At 64.7% G+C, this 16,754-nt stretch overlaps 1 protein-coding gene across 1 annotated transcript; it reads left to right on the forward strand.

The window, feature by feature from the left end:
• Window positions 1–14,389: 14,389 nt before the first annotated feature.
• On the forward strand, window positions 14,390–16,421 carry LOC135892804 (protein BTG3-like). Its single transcript, XM_065420598.1, has 4 exons — window positions 14,390–14,562; window positions 14,922–15,059; window positions 15,542–15,740; window positions 16,233–16,421. The coding sequence occupies exons 1-4, from the start codon at window positions 14,390–14,392 to the stop codon at window positions 16,419–16,421; spliced, it is 699 nt and encodes a 232-aa protein (XP_065276670.1).
• Window positions 16,422–16,754: the final 333 nt, after the last annotated feature.

Genomic DNA, 16,754 nt, shown 5'->3' on the forward strand with positions numbered 1-16,754 from the left:
GATATTGTGTTTGTGTGTTATTGTGGTGGGGGATATTGTGGGGGTTGTTATTGTGGGGGTGTATGTTATTGTGGTGTGTGTGTGTGTGTTATGGTGGGGTGCTGTGTTGTGGGTCTGTTATTGTGGGGGTGTTGTGTTATATGCAGGTGTGTTGTGGTGTAGGTCTTGTGTTGTGGGGGTGTGTTGTGGCGGGGAGGGTTGTTGTATGGGTGGGTGTTATGGGAGTGGTGTTTTGTGGCAGGGTGTAATTGGGGAGGTGTGTTGTGTTATGTGGGGTGTGTTGTGTGGGTGTGTGTTATTGTAGTGTGTGGCTGTGTGTTATGTTGGAGGTGCTGTGTTGTGGGGGTGTTATTGTGGCGGTGTTGGGGTGTTTTGTTATATGCGTGTGTGTTATTGTGGTGGGGGTGTTGTATTATGTGGGGTGTGTTGTGTGGGTGTTTATGTTGTGGTGTGTGGGGATGTGTGGGTGTGTGTTACGGTGGAGGTGCTGTGTCGGGGGGGTGTCATTGTGGTGTTGTGTGGGTGTGTGTTGTGGTGTGTGGGGGATGTGTGGATGTGTGTTACGGTGGAGGTGCTGTGTCGGGGGGGTCATTGTGGTGTTGTGTAGGGGTGTGTTATGGGGGGTGCTGTGTTGTGGGGGTCTTGTGTTATATGCAGGTGTGTTATTGTGGTGTGTGTGTTGTGTTGTGGTGTGTGTGTGTGTTATGGTGGAGGTGGTGTGTTGTGGGGGTGTTATTGTGGTGTGGGGGGTGTTGTGGTGTGGGTGGGTGTGTCATTGTGGTGTTGTGTGGGTGTGTGTTGTGGTGTGTGGGGGATGTGTGGGTGTGTGTTACGGTGGAGGTGCTGTGTCCGGGGGGGTGTCATTGTGGTGTTGTGTGGGTGGGTGCGGGTCCCACCTGCCGCTCGCTAGCTGCTCGGCCCTGGGCCGCCCCCGCCCCCCCGCCGGGCCCGGCAGCGGCGCGGCTCCAGCCAGACAAGCGCCGCATTGCGATACCGGCCCCGCCGCCGGAGAGGGGGAGCGAGACAGACGCCGCGGAGGAGAGAGACGCGGGGAGCGGCCGAGCGCCACAGACACCGCCCGGGGCAGCGACCGACAGACAGACCCCGCGTCCGTCCGTCCGACCGGCCCGGGGCAGCGCGGGCACCGGCGGAGCGAGGGAAGGAGACAGCCAAGGACGGAGGAGAGCGACAGGCTGAGTCCCGCCACGGGGCGGGGAGGGGCGGGCGCGGGGGGAGCAGCGGAAGAGGGAGGAAAGGGGGAGCGAGAAAGGCTCAGGGATGGAGGGGTGCGGGGGGATGGGAAGGCAGGGATGGAGGGGATAGAGGAAGGGTGGGATGGGGGGATGGGATGGAGGGATAGAGGAATGGGGGGATGGGATAGAGGGCTAGAGGAAGGGTGAGATGGAGAGGTACAGGGGGTGGAAAGGCAGGGGTGGGATAGAGGAAGGGTGGGATGGAAGGCTATGGAGGGATGGGAAGGCAGGGATGGAGGGATAGAGGAAGAGTGGGATGGAAGGGTATGGGGTGATGGGAAGGCAGGGATGGAGGGATAGAGGAAGGATGGGATGGGGGGTGGGAAGGCAGGGATGGAGGGAGTGAGGAAGGGGGACGGAGGGGTACAGGGGGATGGGAAAGGCAGGGGAGGGATAGAGGAAGGGTGGAATGGAAGGGTACAGGGAATGGGAAGGCAGGGGAGGGATAGAGGAAGGGGGATGGAGGGGTGCAGGGGGATGGGAAGGCAGGGATGGAAGGATAGAGGAAGGGTGGGATGTGGGGATGGGAAGGCAGGGATGGAGGGATAGAAGAAGAGTGGGATGGAGGGGTATGGGGGGATGGGAAGGCAGGGATGGAAGGATAGAGGAAGGGTGGGATGGGAAGGCAGGGATGGAGGGATAGAGGAAGAGGGATGGAGGGGTGCAGGGGGATGGGAAAGGCAGGGATGGAGGGATAGAAGAAGGGGATTGAAGTGAGATGGGAAAGGCAGACCCTGCCCAGTTACAGGTGTGTGTGTGTGTGTGTGTGTGTGTGTGTGTGTGTGTGTGTGTGTGTGTTTTACAGGCTGTGTGTGGGGGTATTGGGAGACATGGGAGTTGTTGCAAGAGATGTGGGGCATTACACAGGGTGTTGGGGGGCATTACAGGCTGTGGAGGTGTTAGGCGTAGTTGGAGGTTGTGCAGGTGTTGGGAGCATGGGGGTTGAGGGGGTTGTTGGGACATATTGCAGTCTGTGGGGCGGGTGTTGGGGGTTCTTGCAGGGGATGTTGGGCATGTTATGGGCTGTGGGGGTGTTACATGGGGTGTTGGGGGGTGTTACAGGCTGTGGGGCAGGAGTTGGGAGTGTGGGGGGTGTTGGGGGATGTTACAGGCTGTGGGGTGTGTGTGTGTCGTGCTGCAGGTCTCCAAGCACCCCAGTCCCTCTGTCACGAGGGGCAACAGGTGAGTATAACAGGGTCCCCCCAGGTCCTGGCCCCCTGTATCCCAGAGCCGGGGAGGGGCTGGGTCCCTGTGGCCCATCAACCCTCGGCCTCCTGCCAGCGAGGGAAGCTGAGACCCAGCAAACTTGGTTCACACACGGAGCTGCTGAACCACATTGTGTCCACACACAACCCCCGAAGCCAGCCACCTCTTGCTGTCACTGGGGCCCCATCGGGACTGGTGCCCCCTAGAGGGGAAGGGCCCCATGTCCCTATTTGGGGTCTGCTGGGAACTGACAGAAATTGGATCTGGCTGATTCTCCAATAGTCTAGAAACCTTTGAATTTAGATAAAAATGTGGGGGTGGCCCAGGGACACTCGGGGGTCCTGGCAAGGATATCGGGGGGCCTGGGGAAGAGGGAAGCCTGGGGGATATTGGGGGGTCTGAGGAAGAGTGGGGGGACCTGTGGAATATCGGGGGAGACGGGAGAGGGAGGTGGGGGTGACACACAGCCAGCATCTCTGCCCCTCGGTGTTGGGCGGGGTCGTTCAGGGTTCAAAGCCCTGTTTTCCAGGGGAATTCGGGGTGGCTCCGTTTCTCTGAATTTGGGGCCAGCAATGGGGCTGTGGGGAAGGTCCCCAAGGCTGTGGCCGTCGCCCTGGCTTGGTGGATCCCTCCCCTACCGGGCACCCTGGCCGTGGAGAGCCGGCCCAGCAGTGCTACCTGTTGGTGACCAGCCAGGGCAGGGGATAGCTGCTGGCCACCCTCCCGCCATCCACCGCTCGCTGGCAGGTCACTGGCCTTCCTGGGCCCCAGTAGCCTGGTCTGGTGGCCAGGTGCTGACGGGGAGCCCGTTCTGGTACCTGGCTGGTGGCTCTTTCCCATGGCCGATCAGTACCCACGGCCGAGCCCCCCCAACCCCGCCCTGGGCTGATAAAATCTGCATTTAACTGGCACCCCCAACGCACCTCATTGCAATCCCCCGACTGGGATTTTGTTCGGGCAACAAAATCTGTCATTCCCCCGCCCCCCACCCATTGGGGAAAGCTCAACTAGTTCGGGGTGGGCTTCCTAGCGGGATGGAAGGACAGGCCTCAGCCCCCAACACTTCCCTCTTGGAGCAGCGCTCCCTGGCTCCCCCTCCTGACAGCATCAGCAGAAAGACAGCGAAGAGAACCAGGGAAACACCGCAGAGTGTGTGTGGGGCTGGGCCAGCAGAGGGCTGTGGGTCAGAAGCGAAGGGCACCGGCAGAGCTGGGGGAAGGGAGCCTAGGCTGGCAGGGGGCTGTGGGTCAGGAGTGAGGGGCATTGGCAGAGCTGGGGGAAGGGAGCCTAGGCTGGCAGGGGGCTGTGGGTAAGGAGTGAGGGGCATTGGCAGAGCTGGGGGAAGGGAGCCTGGGCTAGCAGGGGGCTGTGGGTCAGGAGTGAGGGGCATTGGCAGAGCTGGGGGAAGGGAGCCTGGGCTGGCAGGGGGCTGTGGGTCAGGAGTGAGGGGCACTGACAGAGCTGGGGGAAGGAAGCCTGGGCTGGCAGGGGGCTGTGGGTCAGGAATGAGGGGCATTGGCAAAGCTGGGGGAAGGAAGCCTGGGCTGGCAGGGGGCTGTGGGTCAGGAGTGAGGGGCACTGGCAGAGCTGGGGGAAGGGAGCCTGGGCTCGGCTGGCAGGGGGGTGCAGGTTGGGATTGAGGGGCATCAGCAGAGCCGAGGGGAGCCCAGAGTGGAGATAAATGGTATGGGGTGCGTGTCAGGATTGAGGGGCATTGACAAAATCCATCCAAAATCCCCCATCCCTCCAAAGTTAGCTGCAGCCCAGGCTCCTCCTTCCAGCCCACTCAGCCCACACCCTGGGTGCTCTCCCCCCTCTAACCTCTCAGCACCCGCTCTCTTCTTCTGCTCCAGCTGGACGAACGGGACCCCTGGGCCTGCGCTCTCCTCCCCCCGCTCTGTCTCACTCCCGGCAGCCGTCTCTGTCCCTGAGACCCTTAACCTGTGAGGGCAGCGCAGAATTCACAGGTGAGGTTCTTGGGAACCGAGCGACTGGCCCCGACACAGCGCAGCCAGCGGGGCAGGTCTCAGCCCGTCGCACCGGGGGCGGGGGCAGCGTCTCCGCCGGGGACACAGACAACCGAACATCCCCCCCTTAACCACTAGACTCCCTTCCCTCCCTGAGTCAGGCTAGAACCCAGGCGTCCTGGCTCCCCCCAGGATTCCACCACAGACGCCTTGTGCTACCCTGGAGAAACGGCTTTCCTGCTCGGTGCCTCGGTTTCCCCAAGGCAAGACGGGGCCCTGATCGTGGTCGGAGTCCTGGCTGAGCTCTGCCTGTGTTTGAGCTGAGACAACAGGCCTGGGAAGACACAGAGCTGAGCCCCTCACCCGCCCCCCCCGGGGAGATCCCTCCCCGCCCGCCCACCCGAGGGAGCAGGTTTGACGGGTGTCTCTGTGCCTTCAAGGCTCAAACTCCCACAGACACCATCAAACAGCTGAACCCCCCAAGCCAAGCGGCACAGGACCCCCTGAGGAGGATGGGGAGGCCCCTCGTCACTCCCATCACCCCCCCCCCCCGCCCCTGTGCTCCAACCACTCCACAGAGCTGGGGAGAGAACCCAGGAGTCCAGGCTCCCTGCCCCCCCCCCCCCAGCTCTAAACTCCTGCCTCCTTTTCCAAGGTTACTACTATGGAGAAATCATTTTGTGCCCAGCTCTAGCAGCGCCCCTCACCCCCGATACGCAGTGTCCCCCCCCCCTCCCGGCTAGGGCAGTTCTGCAGAGGGTGGGAGTAGAGAGGCCAGAGCTGGGGTAGCAGGGGGCTGTGGGTCAGGAGTGAGGGGCACCGGCAGAGCTGGGTGGGGAGCCCAGGGCTGGGCTAGCAGGGGCTGCGGGTGAGGAGTGAGGGGCACTGGCAGAGCTGGGGGGGGGGAGCCCAGGGCTGGGGTAGCAGGGGGCTGCGGGTGAGGAGTGAGGGGCACCGGCAGAGCTGGGTGGGGAGCCCAGGGCTGGGGTAGCAGGGGGCTGCGGGTTGGGAGTGAGGGGCACCGGCAGAGCTGGGGGGGGGGGGGAGCCCAGGGCTGGGCTAGCAGGGGGCTGCAGGTCGGGAGTGAGGGGCACCGGCAGAGCTGGGGGGGGCAGGGCTGGGCTAGCGGGGGGCTGCGGGTGAGGAGTGAGGGGCACTGGCAGAGCTGGGGGGGGAGCCCAGGGCTGGGCTAGCAGGGGGCTGCAGGTCGGGAGTGAGGGGCACCGGCAGAGCTGGGGGGGGGGGGGCGTTTCTCATCCCTTTGATGCACTCATCCCCCCGCCCCGCAGGCCCCCCTCTGTTTAAGGGACATATTAATTCTCAGTTTCATGCCCGGCTGTCTGGTTTCCATGGAGACGGATCTCTGAGGCCGACAGCTCCCCCCACCCCTTCTCCCGTCGACCGGAGCTGCCTTCCTCCAGCCCTGGGTATGCGGGGAACCCTTGCCTGGCGCTGGGATGCAGCCACTTCTGGGGTGGGGCTGGGGGCTGGTTATACAGGGACCCCTCGCCCGGCGCTGGGCTGCAGCCACCTCTGGGGTGGGAGTGGCCGGGTCGTAGCCCTGCCCCCTCCATTGTGATGTCCCAGTGGGTTCCGTGCCCCCTGTGCTGGGCGATGCCTGTGGCCTCCCAGCTGCTGCTGCCCCTTTGCCTCGGCCTCCTGGCCCCCCGGGCACCTGGCTGCCTCGACTGTTTCTCCACCCCGCAGCAGCGCCTGCGCGTCTGCCAGGTCTTCCTGGGTCACACCAGCTCCCGGCACGTGGCCTGCCTGGGCGCCCTGCGGGCCGCCTTCCAGCCCCACACCCAGCTGGTGGTGGGTGAGTGGGGCCCTGGAGCCAGGCGGACGGCTGGCCCTCCAGCCTCACCCCGGCCTCCTCCCGCAGCTCTGTCTTCCGTTCCCTCTGTCCCTCTGTCCCTCCTGTCTGTCTGTCCAGCCCTCCCACAGCTCCACTGCGCTACAGCCTGTCCTTCGGCCTCTGCTTTAGCTTCCCCTGAGCCTTTGTTCCATTTCCAGCTCCATCACCCACCCATCCCTCAGCTCCATCCTTCCCTTCCTCCAGCTTAACCGCTCCCTGGCCCTCCATCCCTAGCTCCATCATCCCTCCGTCTTCACCCCGTCCATCCCTAGCTCCATCATCCCTCCGTCTTCACCCCATCCATCCCTACCTCCATCATCCCTCCGTCTTCACTTCCATACATCCCTAGCTCCGTCATCCCTCCGTCTTCACTCCATCCATCCCTAGCTCTGTCATCCCTCCGTCTTCACCCCATCCATCCCTACCTCCATCCATCCCTAGCTCCATCATCCCTCCGTCTTCACCCCATCCATCCCTACCTCCGTCATCCCTCAGTCTTCACCCCCATCCATCCCTACCTCCATCCATCCCTACCTCCGTCATCCCTCAGTCTTCACCCCCATCCATCCCTACCTCCATCATCCCTCCATCTTCACCCCATCCATCCCTACCTCCATCATCCCTCCGTCTTCACCTCCATCCATCCCTACATCCATCATCCCTCCGTCTTCACCTCCATCCATCCCTACATCCATCATCCCTCCGTCTTCACCCCATCCATCCCTACCTCCATCCATCCCTAGCTCCATCATCCCTCCATCCCTACCTCCATCCATCCCTCCGTCTTCACCCCCATCCATCCCTACCTCCGTCATCCCTCCGTCTTCACCCCATCCATCCCTACCTCCATCATCCCTCCGTCTTCACCCCCATCCATCCCTACCTCCATCATCCCTCCGTCTTCACCCCCATCCATCCCTACCTCCATCATCCCTCCGTCTTCACCCCCATCCATCCCTACCTCCATCATCCCTCCGTCTTCACCTCCATCCATCCCTAGCTCCATCATCCCTCTGTCTTCACCCCCATCCATCCATAGCTCCATCATCCCTCCATCTCCATCCATCCCTAGCTCCATCATCCCTCTGTCTCTACCTCCAGCCAGCCATCCTTCCATCCTCACCTCTGCCCATCTCTCCAACCATCCCTAGCTCCATCATCTCCTCCATCCATCCCTCTGCCCACCCCTCCATCCATGCCCCCCCAGGGATGGACCCCAGAGCAGAACCTGTCCCCTCACCAGCCCCCCCCCCCCCGCCATCCCCAGGTGTGGCGGAGATGGAGAAGCTGAAGGACGTCTTCTCCAACGTCATCTTCTCCCTGGAGCAGAAGGGCATGGCCAAGGGTGGGTCAGAGCTGGGGTGGCGGCCACGGGGAAGGAGGGAGGGGAGGGGAAGGATCCTGAGGGGGGAGCAAGCGGAAGTGGCTGGGAAAAGGGGAGGGGAGGAGAGGGGAGGGATAGGGTGGTGGGGGCTGGAAAGGCAGGGGGAGGGTGTGGACGGGGGGCCTGGTTCTGACCTCCTCTCCCCCCCAGTTCCCTACCAGGTGGCCGTGCCGGAGGCCGTGGCGCGGATCCAGCCGGAGCTGGCTCAGCTGAAACCAGGTGAGAGGGGGGCTTGGAGCCGACCACCCGGTGTGACCCCTCCCCCCGATACACACAGCCCCCCATGCACCCCCTGTCCTGGAACAGGTGGGGGAAGCGGGCCGGGTCCCCATGGACCACCCAGCCCTCAGCCTATTGGGAGGCAGGGGCTGAGACCCGGCAAACCCTCCCCCCGCCAGCAGCCATCCAGTCCCTGCCGGGAGGCTGGATCAGACCCGGCGCCCCCTACAGGGCAGCGGGGCATGGGTCTGCTGCTGCTGGGTGTAATTCCCTGATATGGCCTCATCCTCGCTCCTGTTTCTCTCCCTTCGCAGCTCCTGCCTGCGTCCCGCCATGTGGTGAGTCCTGACATCTGGCTGGGCTCCCCCCATGCAGCCCTGCCGGTGCCCCTCACTCCCGACCCGCAGCCCCCTGCCAGCCCAGCCCTGGGCTCCCCCCTCCCCACAGCTCCGCCGGTGCCCTTCACTCCCGACCCACAGCCCCCTGCTAGCCCAGCCCTGGGCTCCCCCCTCCCTGCAGCTCCGCCGGTGCCCCTCACTCCCGACCTGCAGCTCCCTGCTAGCCCAGCCCTGGGCCCCCCCTCCCCACAGCTCCACCGGTGCCCCTCACTCCCGACCCGCAGCCCCCTGCTAGCCCAGCCCTGGGCCCCCCTGCCACTTTGCTATTCTCCGCAGGGTACCAGAAAGATGCCCAGGTCTACAAATGCACCTCGTGCAGCCGAGTGGAGTGTCAGCTCCCCCTGGACTGTCCAGGTACGTGCTAAACCCTCAAATCCCCATACGGCACTAGGGGGCGCTGTGCTGCAGGGTTCCCTGGCCGTTCCAGATGATGAACCCAGGAGTCCTGGCCAAACCCAACCCAGGGGATTCTATTCAGCCTCCAGAAATCCCCCTTGTGCTTTCAGCTCTACACAGGAATCCCTGGATAACCAGCCCCACGCCCCACCCGAGGAGGCCGCATCTCAGTGCTGGGCTAGGGATTCCCTGTGGCGCGGGATCCCTATATAACCAGCCCCACGCCCCACCCCAGAGGTGGCCGCATCTCAGTGCTGGGCCAGGGATTGCCTGCAGGGTGGGGTCCCTATATAACCAGCCCCTGTGCCCCGCCCCAGAGATGGCCGCACTGCCATCCCCACCCGCAATCACCCCTGCTCTTTGCCTGCCAGTGGAGGATGTCTGGAAGAACGAGGGGGAGAGGACGGTTCTGACATGCAGGGTCCAGTTCCAGACCCCCCCTGACGTCCGGCACAGCTGGAAGTTTGTCAAAGACGTGAGTGTGGGGGGTGGGAGGGTCTGTCTCGCATTGTGGTTGCCGCTTAGGATAGCAGGAAGACATGTGGAGGGCACCTTGGCAGATGGGGGGGGGGGTGAAAGGAAGTAATTTTACTGGGAGGGGTGTCTGCTGCCCTGACTCCTTGCCCCCTACACCCCCAAGTGGCAGCCTTTGAGTCAGCCCAGCCCCCTTGCTCTGCCCACGGTCCTGAGTTCGATTCCCCTGACGCCCCCCCCCTCTCCCTGTCATCCCCTCGATTTGCTCTCCCCTGCCCCCCAGCTCCGGACCCGAGATCTCTCCCTCTTCCGGGACCTGCACCCAGGTGCCAGCTCCTCTATCGTCCTCCGCCCCACATGGGGCTCGCACCGTGGCACCTACGCCTGCCAGCTAGCCCAGGAGGATGACGTGCTAGCCCGGAACTACTTCTACCTCAATGGTAAGGAGGGGAGTGGGGTCGAGTGGTTAGAGCAGGGGAGGCTGGGAGCCAGGACTCCTGGGTTCTATCCTCCTGGGTTCTATCCCCAGCTCTGGGAGGGGAGTGGGGTCTGGTGGATTAGACTCAGATGGGCTGGGAGCCAGGACTCCTGAGTTGTCTCCCTGGCTCTCAGAGGGGAGTGAGGTTTAGTGGTTGGAGCAGCGGGGGGCTGGGAGCCAGGACTCCTGGATTCTATCCCTAGCTCTGGGAGGGGAGTGGGGTCTGGTGGATTAGACCCGGGTGGCCTGGGAGCCAGGACTCCTGGGTTCTATCCCTAGCTCTCGGAGGGGAGTGGGGTTTAGTGGTTGGAGCAGCAGGGGGGTGGGGCTGGGAGCCAGGACTCCTGGGTTCTGTCTCCCCGCAGTGACTGCCAGCAGCCAGGGGGCAGAGACAGAGCTGCAGGACATGTTCCGCGCCATCCTGCAGTCCCCAGCAGGGCGGGGGGCTGAGGGCCGGCTCCCCGGGCTCTCGGAGCTGCTGGCCGAGCCCGACTCGCTGCACAAGAGGAACGTGGTGCTGCTGATGGTGGGGCTGGCGCTGAGCGCCCTGCTGGGCACCCTGCTGCTGGGGTGAGCTTCCCGGGACCCTCCATATCAGTGCCGTGGGCCCCTCCGGCCCGGGAACCCCCCCCCCCCCACTGCCGGCCCTGACCAATGGGCCCATCCAGCCTGGGACTCTGCCCCCACCAGACCTGACCCACGGACCTGCCCATCCAGCCTGGTATCCAGTTGCAGGGAGTTCCCCAGGTCTCCACTTTCCCTTCCTCCAGCCACCAAGCCCTTCAGGGCCCCGAACTCCCCACCCTGGGAGAAAACCCTGCCCAGCCCCCGAGCCCCCACTGCCCTTCTGGATCCCAGCTCGGTCCAGCCCCCCTCCATCCAGGCACCGGGAGCAACACGCAGAGAGGGCAGTGTGGTGGGGGCTGGGGGTGGCCTTCCTCCAATGGCTTGTCCTCCCTCTGCTATGGCTCCCTTCTCAATCGCTCTTTGCGCTCCTTCCCCGCCCCCCATCTTCCCTCTCTCTCTCCCCACAGGGGCGTCTGTCGCTGGGCCATGGGCTGGCCCTGATGCACCCGGCCTGGGCCCTGGACTCGCCTCTGCTTCAGCGCCCCAGACTGGCACCATCAATTTTCTGATCAGAATAAACCCAAATTCCAACCTGAGCCGGGAGTCTCTGTCTCGGCCGCAAAAGGGGGGTCGCTCCTGGCGGTCAGAGCTGGCTCGATGCCCCGGGGTGGCACTGGGGGGCGCTGTGCTGCTGGGGCCGGGGTGGGGGGGGTCTCCCCTGGCCGTCAGGGCTGGCCCAATGCCCCGGGGTGTCACTGGGGGGCGCTGTGCTGCTGGGGCTGGGGGTCTCCCCTGGCGGTCAGGGCTGGCCCGATGCCCCGGGGTGGCACTGGGGGGCGCTGTGCTGCTGGGGCCGGGGTGGGGGGGTCTCCCCTGGCGGTCAGAGCTGGCCCGATGCCCCGGGGTGTCACTGGGGGGCGCTGTGCTGCTGGGGCTGGGGGTCTCCCCTGGCCGTTAGAGCTGGCCCGATGCCCCGGGGTGGCACTGGGGGGCGCTGTGCTGCTGGGGCTGGGGGTCTCCCCTGGCCGTTAGAACTGGCCCGATGCCCCGGGGTGGCACTGGGGGGCGCTGTGCTGCTGGGGGCAGGGTGGGGGGTCGCCCCTGGCGCTCAGGGCTGGCCCCCGGTGCCCCAGGGCGGCTGGACATTTTTGTGATTCTGTAAATAGGGGGTGCTGGGGCAGGACCCTGGGTTGAAGGGGGATCCCCCTGGAGCGGGGGAGGGGTCAGTCGGGGGGAGGGGGAGAGGGAAGTTTGGGGAGTCTCTCCGTCCCCCTGCGCCCCTGTCACGTCTCCCCTCCCCCTTTGCTCCCCCGCCCCCCAGTGCCCCCGCTTGGGGTGTGTGGGAGGGGAGGGGCGGGGCGAGGGCCGGGAAGTTCCCACGGCCCCAGGATCTCCTTATATGGTCAGTGACGCGGGGCGAGGCGGGGAACCCCCCTCCCCCTCCCGGCCGAGCCAGGCCCGGAGCAAACAGAACCGCGTGGCCAGGCGGCGAGAGCGCAGCGCACGGTGCGTCCGGCCCGCGGCGCGGTGAGGGGCACGGGGGGGATCGCGGGGGGCTGGAGAAGGGGAGGGGGATCGCGAGGGGGGGCCGGAGAAGGGGGAGGGGGACAGAGCTCTTGTCTGTGTTGGGGGGCGGGGGCGTCACTGGGTTTGGGGGAGCCCCACGCGAGGGCCCGGCAGAGTTTGGGGGCCCGGGCTCAGCTGGGGGGGGGGGGTCTGATCAGCCTCTTCGCTCCGGCCGGGGGCTCTGCTCTTGGGTCTGGGGCCGAAAGCCCAGCAAGCCCCCCCCCCGGGGGGGGGGGGGTGAGACATGGGGTCCCCCCCGGGGCTGAAACATGGGGTCCCCCCGCGGCATCTTTTTCTTTCATTTTCTCCTTCCCTTTGTGTCTCCCCCGCTCTGGCGTCTGCAACTTCCTCATCGGGTGGCGGAACCCAGTTCCCCCCCCAGCCACACACACATACGGATGGGAAGGGGAAGCTTTGGGGAAGGGGGGCTTGGAGGGGGTGGGGGTTATGAGGTGCTGGGGGGAGGAGGGGCTGTGGGGTGGGGGAAGGGTTTTGGCGTGCAGGGGAGGAGGAGAGGTGGGGGGAGAGGAAGGGGTGCGGGGATTGGTTATGGGGTGGTGGAGGGAGGGGTTATGGGGTGCCGGGGGGGAGGAGAAGGGGTGGGGAGGGCGGGAATAATGGGATTTCCCGGACGCCAGGAAATGTTTCCAAACATCCTGGTGTGAGGAAAGAGGCTGTGACGTGGGGAGTGGGAGGGAGACCCCTGCCTGGGGGAGCGGGGGGGCGGGGATGGGATTGGGGCATGTGAGCCCCTCTCCTGGTGACCCTGACATTGAGCCCGGCCATGTGGCGAGGGGGATCCAGATCAAAAGTGTGGGGGGAGCTGTAGGAATGTGGCCCCCCCTTCCCCTCCCAGCTGTTGTTTGGGGGACAACAACAACCTCTCCCCCACCATGGTCACCCACAGTGGAGACCAGCTTTGGATTCCTCCACCCCCCCACCCCTGGGGGAGCCCTGGGACCTGGGGAGGGAGTGTCTGGGATTTGTGGGGGGGACAGGAGAGGGGGTTCCCCAGGGCTTGGTCCAAGATTCCCCTCCTTGGGAAGTTTTCTTGACAGTCCCACAACTGAGAGCCGGAGCTGGGTGTGTCGGGGTGGGGGGGGAGATTGTGGGGGGTGGTTCTGGGTACCTCTGTGAGACCATGTGGCTGTGTGGCTGTATCCTTGTGGCTGTGTGTGATTGTGTATCTCTGTGGCTGTATCCTTGTGACTGTGTGAGTGTGTGTCTGGGTGTGACTGTTTATTTGTATGGCTGTATCTTTGTGACTGGATGTCCCTGAGTGTGACTGTATCTGCCTGACTGCATCTTTGTGATTGTGTGTGGGGATGTGTCTGGGTGCAATTGTGCATCTGTCTGGCTGTACTGTGGTAATATTTGTGTGTCTCTGGGTGCGATTGTGTGTGTGTATCTGCGGTTGTGCATCTGCATCTCTGAGTGCCTATATCTTTGTGATGGTGTGTCTCTGGGTGGCGGTGTGTATCGATAAGCCTGTATCTGGTGTGTGCGTGTGTCTTTACATTTCCCCTCTCCCCTGGAGATAAATGATTGCCAATTAACTCCAGCTAATTAACGCCTCTCTGGCCTGGTCAGAGCCATACAAACAAGGAGTTGGCTTCCCCAGCTGTGTCTCTGTGGCCTTGTCTCTAGACAATCGGGTCGTGTTGGAGCCTGGCCGCACAGGTGGTGTTTAGCAGAACTACGTCTGGCCATGGGTTGGCCCCACTGGGTTAGCCGTGGCCAGCGGAGGCTGGAGGCCGCCAGCCCCGCGTCCATACCTGGCCGGGGGTGTCTCGTTATCTGACTCCGCACCTGTGTCTTTGGGCGCCTGTTTCTCCAGGGGTGTCTTTCCCTCTTTCTGTCTATGTTGGGGGCTGCCTGACTGTGTCTGTGTGTCCGTGTCATGTGTGTGTCCTTCTTTCGGGGGGTCTTTGTGTGTGTGTGTGTGTGTTGGGGATTGCCCATGTGTGTGTCTGTCTGTTTCTCTGGGGGTGTCTTTTACCCTGACTCTGCCCTCTCTGCCTGTATCTCTGTCTGACGGGTGTGTGGGGAGGCGTCTGTCTGCGAGTGTCTCTCCCCCGCCTGTCGCCTCAGGATTTCCAGAGCACGCGGTTGTGTTGTAATCCCCTTGCAACACCTCTGGGCAGGCTGAGGGTGGGGACACCCGCGGGGACAGGCTGTGCCAGGAAATGGGCCAAGTCCACCCAGGGAGGGCAGAGGCGATACCAGAGTGATGGGCCCATGGAGGGGATCTGATGGGGGCAGAATGCCAGGGTGATGGGCCCATGGAGGGGATCTGATGTGGGGCAGGATGCCAGGCAGGCCGTGTTTCTGAGCCCAGCCGAGCAGACCGTTGCTGATGTAACGGGGCTGCAATCCTGCCGTGTTTTCCTGACTCATGGTGATGTCACCGGTTTGCGTCAGCCCCACAAACCCCCTCCCCCTGCTCGGGCACTGAGGGGCACCCTGGCCCCTTGGAGCAGCTTTAACCCCTCACTGCCCGGAGCTCCCCTGGGATCCAGCTCCTCAAGCCCCCTGAGCCCCATTCCCCAGCCCCCCTTGCTCTCCCTGGCTTCAACACCCCCAGCGTCTCACAGGCGTCCTGTCCCCCCACAGGACAAGCCCTGCCATGAGAGAGGAGGTGGAGACGGGCGCCCGGTTCCTGTCGCGCCTGGTGAACCGGCACGGCCAGCTGGACGAGGGGCGCATGGAACAGTTCGGGGAGCGCCTGGCCGCCATCCTGCGGGAGAGGTACAGCCGGCACTGGTATCCCGAGAACCCCGCCAAGGGGCAGGCCTACAGGTACGCGGCCCGGGCGCGGAGGGGGGCGGCGTGGGGAGCAGGGCGGCCGCTCGCACAGCAGTTTGGCATAGCCGGGTGCACCGCAGGTGGCCCGTGGGCGGAGCCCGTCACAGGGTGGGGGCAGCCGGGGGGCGCTATCCATGGGCTGCATCGCGGGGCCGTTTGCCAGGCGGGTTGGTAACTCTTTGCCCCGGGCGCGGGGCGGGGGGCCATCATGGGGGGGCCGCACCTGGGGGTCGCCACGCGGGTGGCGGGGAGGGGAGCTCTTTTGCAGGGCGCTTGGTGGGGCGGTCACCTGCTGGGGGTCCTGTAGGGCCCCTGGCGCTCTGACCCCCACCCCCCGGCCTCTCCCACTCCAGGTGTATCCGAATCAACCGGCGGCAGCGGGTGGACGAGTCGCTGCTCCGGGCCTGCGCGGGCTGCGGGCTGGAGTACTCGGAGCTGGCGCTGCCGCGGGAGCTCTCGCTCTGGATCGACCCGGGGGAGGTCTGCTGTAGGTGAGCTTTCCCCCCTGCCCCCCGCCATCTGCTGGCTGGGGTCAGCCCCCTCCCCAGCTCCCGGCTGCCTCCGTCCGGCAGGGGACAAAAGCCCTACTATCGCTGCAGCACCTGGAGAATCGCCCAATGGCGCGGCCAGCTGCACCAGGACTCCTGGGTTCTCTCCTCCATGGGGACCCCCTTCGTGCACGTGGGGCTCACCGTGCTCCCACCAGGCACTAAACCCTGCCCCATACCCCTCTAGGGGGAGCAGGCTCTGCTCCAGCCCCAGGGTAGGGGGCTGGCTGACTCAGGGGGGTGGGGAATGGGGCCTTTCCCTTCTAGGGGGCACCGGTTCTGATCCAGCCCCAGGGGTGGGGACTGGTTGGCTTCGGGGGGGGATGGGGCCCGGGGACCATTGTGCACTAATGGGGCCGTGGTCCCAATTTCTAAAGCATCTTCTCCCCCCACCCCGCCCCGGGGGCACCTGCCCCCCACCCTAGGCTTGGGGAGAACAGCCAGTACTTCACGGTGAGCCCCTCGGAAGTGGGCGGCGGCAAAGGGACCCCGGAGCCCGAGACGTCGGACTATCACTCGGAGTCGCCGTCAGAGAGCTCCTCGGAGGACGAGGGATCAGCCCGGCCCTCGCCGGCACCGGCCCCAGCCCCGAGCAGACCCGCCCTGCAGGAGCCCGGCAAACAGGTGATTGCGAATTGGGGGGGCTGGGTCCCCATGGCCCGTTTGGTGCCTGAGGTGTGTAGGAGGGGAGGGGGGTCCCTGTCCCTGCTGGGAGCGGGGCTGAGACCCAGCAAACTCAACACAGGGCTGCTGAAGGTTTGAGCCAGAGGGGCCTGGAGCCCGTCTCCCCACAAGCCAGCCAGTCCACCCCCTTGGGCTGGAGCGGAGCTGGTCCCCCCTAGAGAAAGGCCCCGTATCCCATTCCCCCAAGCCGTGCCCCTGCCCCGGGGACAGGTCACAGCAGATGCTCCAGAGGTGGCTGCATCTCAGCACCAGGCGAGGGGTTCCTTCAAAACCAGCCCCTGCGCCCCACCCGAGAGGTGGCTGCATCTTGGTGTCGGGCAAAGGGTTCCTGCATAAACAGCCCCCACCCCAGAGGCAGCCACATCTCAGCGCCAGGCAAGGGGTCTCTGCTTATTTCAGACTCCTCCTAAGGTCTCTTTTCTCTCCTCGCAGGCCGCCGAGTTGTTCTACGTCCCGGCCCCCATGTGGGTCCCCTGCACCGCCCAGCGCCTGGTCAGCTACATCCCCACCTACCAGCCCCTCACCTTCTACTACGTCAGCGTCGGAGCAAAGCCCTCGCCGGCGAAGAGATCCAACCCCGACCGGCTGCGGCGCCTCACCCACCGGGCTGCCAAGGCTTAGGGGCGGGGCAGGGAGAGGAGAGCCCCCAGCCCCTCTCCCTCCTGCCCCCCATCCCTTCCCCCCCAATGATCTCCACCACGCTCCCAGGTTGAGACTGGGGGGAACTCACCACAGCAGTACAAACAGCGCCACCTGGTGGCCATGCAGCGAGCCAGGCTGGAAACGGCTGGAAGTCGGGGATGTCCTGCCTCCATCCCCCTGCCCAGCTGGCATCTTAAGGGTTAACAGCCCCTCTTCTCGTGCAGGGGGTGCGGCCCCATGGCCGTGGGGCTGAGCCAGTTGAGACTCAGTATCCTACGGGCCCATCTACACAGGCAAAGCGCACGGGCAAAC

This window comes from Emys orbicularis, chromosome 20 (genome assembly GCF_028017835.1).
Source record: "Emys orbicularis isolate rEmyOrb1 chromosome 20, rEmyOrb1.hap1, whole genome shotgun sequence".
Classification (NCBI taxonomy): domain Eukaryota; kingdom Metazoa; phylum Chordata; order Testudines; family Emydidae; genus Emys; species Emys orbicularis.

What these genes read in the sequence shown, in the direction of transcription:
- LOC135892804 (XM_065420598.1), top strand. Translation starts at nt 14,390, where the DNA reads ATGAGAGAGGAGGTGGAGACGGGCGCCCGGTTCCTGTCGCGCCTGGTG. An exon ending in GCCAAGGGGCAGGCCTACAG is followed by an intron (nt 14,563 to 14,921) that starts GTACGCGGCCCG and finishes CTCCCACTCCAG; the next exon opens with GTGTATCCGAATCAACCGGC. An exon ending in CCGGGGGAGGTCTGCTGTAG is followed by an intron (nt 15,060 to 15,541) that starts GTGAGCTTTCCC and finishes CCCCCACCCTAG; the next exon opens with GCTTGGGGAGAACAGCCAGT.